At 40.9% G+C, this 6,800-nt stretch overlaps 1 protein-coding gene across 1 annotated transcript in view; it reads right to left on the reverse strand.

The window, feature by feature from the left end:
* Positions 1-2,078: 2,078 nt before the first annotated feature.
* Positions 2,079-6,800, reverse strand: part of LOC103749078 (olfactory receptor 1J4-like) — a gene marked incomplete at its 3' end in the record, with an annotated part of 10,208 nt that continues 5,486 nt past the window's right edge. The window contains exon 2 of the mRNA XM_008851892.2: positions 2,079-3,013. Within this exon, the coding sequence (XP_008850114.2) occupies positions 2,079-3,013 (935 nt within the window). The remainder of the gene's footprint in view (positions 3,014-6,800) is intronic.

Consider the following 6,800-nt stretch of genomic DNA (forward strand, 5'->3'; position numbering starts at 1 on the left):
GAGATGGGAGATTGAGTCTAAATGTGAATGGAATATATTCATACATTCGTGAAGAATCAATAAAAATGTTAAAATAATGAAAAACTAACAAAATAGAATTTTGCATATAACATAGAATAAAAAACTTGATGTATATATAAAATTTATCTTTATACCCATGTACTAATATATATCTATTATACCTGCCAATTACTTTTTATATGTTAAATAAATGAAAATTATATATATAATGTCTATTATTTGATACATATTCCATTTAAGTGATATAGATCTATATGTTTATTCCAGTTTATATAATCACCAAATAGGGTGCTTCAGTTGACTTCATACCTTAGCTATTATGAATTCTACTATAGGGAACACAGAACTGCATGTACCTTTATGAAGAAGTGCTTTCATTTCTTTTGGGTATTGGCTCAGAAGATGGATTGCTGGGTCATATGTTAAGTCTATTATTAATTTCTGTAGAAATCTCCATACTCTTCCACATGGACCTACCACTCTAGTTTCCCACCAACAGTGAATAAGAATTCCATTTTCTCACACCCTGGCCAACAAATTTCTTTGATATTTTGGATGATAGCCAGCATATCATATCTGAGTTGATAAGTCTGTGGATCTTCTACAATGAGGAATGACAACAGAGCACTTTTTCCTGAGTGTTGACCGTTTTTAGTGCCTATTGGATCAATGTTTATTCTCCTCCTTTGCCCATTTTGAATAGAGTTACTAGGAATATTGTTATTGTTATTGATTTATTTGAGTTCTTTTTTTAACCCAAATTTATTGATTGATTTACATATATGTAAATAAACATATATGTCACCTATATATAGACACATATACATGTCACAGCTAAATCCCAAATATAATGTGGTAAAGCTACTCCTCCCTCACATCCCACATTACCCTTTTCTGTAACCTCATGGCCAGAGACAAAGTCCCTCAGCACATACTATAGTGCCTTGTAACATATTGTCTCCCAATTGGCTGGTTCTTCCAATAGGCGGGATCTGACATGGAACAGGAACTAGGAAGGGAAGCTGGGAGCCATCTTGGGATGGCAGTCAGGAGTCGCTGGTAGAGTGTGATGGTGAAGGAAACTCGCAGCCAGTGCAGCAACTGAAAGACAGAATGGACTGACTCCCTGTGGACCTGGGCGAGATTGCTGGCCCTGGAGGCATGTGTGAATGCTAGCGTGGGCTATGGGTGTGGCACAGTCTGATAAGGCGGGCTCTGAGTCATGGTGGTGCAGGGCTAGGCACTGGGTGCTCATTCCTTTGTAAGTAAATAAATACACATAAAATATATTATATGGTTTATCTGATCGTGCAGGACACCCAAAGATAATTCAGGGCACACATAAAAATGAAGCTTGAGGGGCTGGAGAGATGGCTCAGAGGTTAAGAACACTAAGTGTTCTAGCAGAACAGCACCCACATAGCAGCTAACAACTGTCTATAACTCCAGTTCCAGGGGATCCAACAGCCTCTTCTGTCCTCTGGGGGCATTGCACAACACGGGTGCACTTATCTACATGAAAATACACGTATACACATAAAATAAATTTTTTTCATTTTTTTAATGAAGTTCAAATTGTCCTTTTATTTCAACGTATATTTTTAATGAACTTTTGTGTACTTCATGCAAAATATCTATTAAAAATGGTATTATTTTGTTTTATATATATGAGTGTATTGCCTGCCTGTATGTAAGTGCACCCACGTCATGCAATGCCAGTGGAGGTCAGAGAGGGTTTCAGGTTCCTTGAATATGGGGCCATGGATGGTTGTTAGCTGCCATGTGGGTGCTAGGAATCAAATCTGAGTCCTCTGCAAGCCAGTTCTCTTACCTGCTGAGCCATCTGTCCTGCCCCAATAAAAGCTATCTCAATCATCTTTATATCCCCTCCCTCATCCAACACCTCTGTAGTCCTGCCCACTACATTTCATGACTTCTGCCATCTATGTTAAGGCCTATCAAGTCAAGTTTGTATACCCAGATGTCCCTCAGTGTAAGTTCAACCACTGGAGTCTAGTCAGCCTACCTAGTTCCTCTTCTCTAGTCAGCCTACCTACTTCCTCTTCTCAAAAATAACCCCAGAGCCAATTTCATGTCTCTATTCCTCAGGCTATAGATGAAGGGGTTCAGCATGGGTGTCACCTCTGTATACATTATTGAAGCGATTACATCCTTAACTTGGGAATTATTTGAGGAAGGAAATAAATAAATAATTGCAAGAGTCCCATAGTACAAAAATACCAAGAAGAGATGGGAACCACAGGTGGACAGAACTTTGCAGATCTTCTTAGTGGAGGGGACCTTCAGGACAGTAAAACCAATGCAGATGTAAGAGCTAAAAATAGCACCCAGTGTGAGGAGAGTCAACATTCCTCCCTCAGTGAAGATGACTAGCTCATTGAGGGAGGTATCTGAGCAGGACAACTTCAGGAGTTCACTGAGGTCACAGAAAAAGTGGGGGATAGTGTTGTCAGCACAGAAGGACAGGCGGGACAGGAGCAGGGTGTGCAGCAGGGCACGCATACAAGAGAGGAACCAAGATCCAGCCACCAATAAGTCACAAAGCTCCTCCCTCATGATAACCATGTAGTGCAGTGGGTGGCAGATGGCCACATACCTGTCATATGCCATCACTCCAAGAAGGAAAGTATCAACAGATACAAAGAACGAGAAAAAATACAATTGAGAGATGCACCCCTCATAAGGGATGGACAGGTGCTGAGTCTGCATGTTGCTGAGCATCTTTGGAATGATGACAGATGATAAGGAGATGTCAGAAAAGGCCAGGTGGCACAGGAAGAAGTACATGGGGGTGTGGAGGCGAGAGTCCAGCCTGATGAGCAGGATGATGAGCAGGTTCCCCAGCACCGCGGTCAGGTACATGGTCAGGAACAGGGTGAAGAAGATGCCCTGCTGCTCTGGCTGGATGGGGAGCCCCAGGAGGATGAACTCAGACACACTGCTCTGGTTCCCCCTCCTCATGGTCCTCTTCCTGCTGGGAATGAAGGAGAAGGAATGTCAGAGTCCTGAGACCCTCACCGGGTAGACACAGCATGCATGCTTTTTTTCCAGCATATTGCATCAAAATTCAGACAAACTTCACACTTTACAGTCTGAATCTCAGATTGGCTTCACTGAATACAGAGAAAACATTTCTTTCAAGAAAGAACACAAATTTGCTCACTTATTTCACAAATGTTCTAAACAGTATTTTCAGCACCAGAAACATAACAGATAAAAGAATTCCCTCCTGGAGCACACATGCTATAAACATTTAATCAAATATTGAGCAAGGTTTTGATGAGCAAGAACTATGACGGCCAGGAAGGATTAGAGAGTGCCACCTTAGAGGCTTACTTCTTCGGTGGCCCTTTGCAGCATTTGCTGTATGTTCATAGGTTTTCTCTCTGATAAAATGATAACTCTATGATCTAGTTATATCAATTTGGGAGATATCTATATTGATGTATGTAATAATCTTAGAGCAGATCTCTACACATGATCATATTCAGTCATGTGAGTTCTACAGCAGGAAAAGTTCAGCAGAAAAAAATCTAGTATCAACGTCCACGTAATCAGAGAAACAGAACGGTGAGATAACATTGGACAAAGCCCAGTTACTGGCATTACAAAACCATCAACCTCCTGGAATTTCACAGGACCTGAGGATACAGTGAGACATATCCTGGACAATGGGGACTAATCCCTGAGAGCAGAAAATACAGAAGCATTATCTCTTCATTGCTTCTCTCTCTCTCTCTCTCTCTCTCTCTCTCTCTCTCTCTCATCTCTATCCTTATCGCTTATCGGCCTATCCACATGTCTTCCTCTCTCCCTGTCTCCTTCCATCCTTCCTGTGCTCTCTCCTCACTTCTCTCCCTCTCTCCTAATACAAGGATGCATTCACGGTAACTGCCTTGAGATTTTGCCGCAGGGAAATTTCACATACCAAAATCCTAAGAAGTTTATCACAATGTTGGATCTGAGAGTCTGTCAAACTATTGTTAACTATTGGGTTCAAGTCACCAAATTAGTGCCTGATGCTGTCATAGTTCCAGGCTCTGTCAATATGACCAGAACCCTGCTTGTCACCATTCCACTAGTCCTACACCTGCATTCATTTGTTAGAAAATCCAGGATTGGTGTGAACCCTACAGTCCTAGCACTTAATGAAGCCTAGGCAGAAGGACCATGACTTTGAAGCTGGCATTAGCTATGCATTGAGTTCTGGACCAGCCTCAGTAACATAAAAAGACTATATTTCAAAAATATGAGAGAGAGAAAGAGAGAGAGAGAGAGAAAGGTCTCATCAAATCTGAAACTATTTGTTTTTCAAAGTTACAGCACGCTACCTTCTTGATGATCTGCCAGTATTCATATATAGATCACTTTGTAGTTTACTACATACTCTCCTGTTTAGACACTCTGAGAGTAGAGTGTGACGCTATGTAATAACAATCTGTGTATAACAGGTCTACATATGTATCTACCATAGTTCAACATCAAGCCCTTCCTGGGGAAACCAGAATTTACACTCACTAACTTACATAAGACATTAAATTTGTAACGCTGATGTGGTTTAATTGCAACAGTCAGAGAATGATTACCGAGTGCCTCTAAAGCAGACATTCCAGGGGATTTTTACATTCCTAGTGTGAAAACACAGGTATAAAGCCGCATGCTGAAAGTCTCGTAGCACTTGGTAGATCCTTATCCCAAGCATAAAATGATTCTTTGAAGTGCAGCTTGGTACCTATCTAGTGAGAGTTAAATCACAATTGCACATCACATACAGAAACCGAGGAAATGGAATCCAGGGAACAGCCATCACTCCAAGGCCCATGTACCTGGTGAGGAGACTCTTTAACTGTGGTCAAAAGCGGAACAGGGGGACAGGCGGTCATCTCAGTCAGTGGAAAAGAAGAACATAGTGATTTAACCTCCAATGAGGTCTAATATCCCACTGCATTTACTAACTCAAAATGTTTGCAACTCAAACATGTTTGAAGGAAAATTCAGAAGTGTCAATTAAACACTCAAACTTAATAGCTGGATGGGCAAAAAGCTGACCTTGATTCAAACCATTCTCTGTGAAAGAGGCAGCTGGACAACTCAAGAATGCAGATGGGAAGAAGCAAGTTCAACAAATGGTCTTTAAGTGAGTCTGCTTCCTCTGTTCTTGCCAAAATAATCTGCCTTTGACAGTTAAACAAAAAAAAAATGAGTCACCAGAGGCTGGAAGAATGACTCAGCACTTGAGAGCATTGACTGCTCTTGCAGATGACCTGGGTTTGAGTCCCAGAACCCAAATGGTGGCTAACAACCGTCCATAACTCCAGTTTCAGGGGGATCCCATGCCCTCTTCTGACCTCTGATGAATGCACTAACACACATGTACATAAAATGAAAATAATAAATAAAAAATTTTTGAAAAAATAAATGAGTTCGAGTTGAGAATCTCAGTGCATGTTTATGACACAACACATGTGGGGATAAATCCTTAATGTCATCATATTTTACAGTTCAGCCTTCTAAGCTTCAGAGAGTACAATTTTTTTTGTCATGAATCTGCGAAGAATCAAAATTAGAGATCTGAACCAAGACCCGTGTGGCAGCAGAACCCGAACTTAGTGACTGTTATTTTCTGAGACTGGAATTTGTCAAGGTGAAAACTGTTTTTAAAAAATGCACACACAGAATGTGGAGGCTTCAAGTCCTATAGGCAAACATCTACCCACTTAGCTGAAGGAGGAACATGCAGGGAACTGCCTGAAATAAGGGAGGATGAGCATTAGTGGAGAAGCTCTGAGTCTGTTTCCTGAATATACAGACACACACGTGTATTCAAAAAGGCACATATTGCGATTAAAATGTGTGTATGTTTCATAGACACACTTGCATGAAATCACACATGCGTACAAGCAATCATAGATCTCTTTGACTGAGAGTCATTCTCTCTATGACTAGTACTTAGTCTAGGGAGAAACAAAGATTGTATCAATTTCAATGAATTAAAAGATAAATGATAAATAAATACTGCTACACACTACTTTGCACCATTTTGTACACCCAGTAATCCACAACTGTGTACACTGAGATACTCATGCAGGCACTCCATCATTTGATTCAGTCATCAAATACAAACATCCTTTCAAGGAGACATGATCTTCAGTCCCTAAAATCTACACCTGTCTTTCCAGTGTGATGAACTGGCTATATAAGTCAATTCCTTCCTAAATACGTTGTATTAAGATAAAAACACAACTCATACATGTTCTAATGAAAATACAGAAATCTAGTGCCAGAAAATGATTCCTCATCTTCTTCTGACCTATGATGATCCTTGAGTTCAAATATCTTCTGGTCAGCTCTGTTTCTTGAGTCTTCACTTTCTTTTCATGAAGAAGAGGATCCCAAAGCAGGAAGAAGCTCTCCTGCCAGAGGTTCTTCCAAATGTTCCTGTCTGTTTTCAAGCACCAGAAAAGCAGACAAGATGTGCATCTACCAACAAGATTAATGCCCATGGGAAATAGTCCAAGCATCAAGTGAGAAAATGAGCCAGCATGCACTAATTGTCCAACATCCTCTATTGCCCATGGGAGGGGATCTGTGAAGGGACTAGATGGGCTGAGCCACAACAGACACGGGAAGAAGCGTGCTTGACCTGGATGTACCACTAACCCTAGTCAATCACGGTTTATGATGCAATCAATGTGGTCTAACATAATCACACATCACACACTGTCCCCAAACAAAGCAAGCCTGTTGATTCCATCATC

The sequence above is a fragment of the Nannospalax galili genome, unplaced genomic scaffold, assembly GCF_000622305.1.
Source record: "Nannospalax galili isolate Female #2095 unplaced genomic scaffold, S.galili_v1.0 scaffold4912, whole genome shotgun sequence".
Taxonomy (NCBI): domain Eukaryota; kingdom Metazoa; phylum Chordata; class Mammalia; order Rodentia; family Spalacidae; genus Nannospalax; species Nannospalax galili.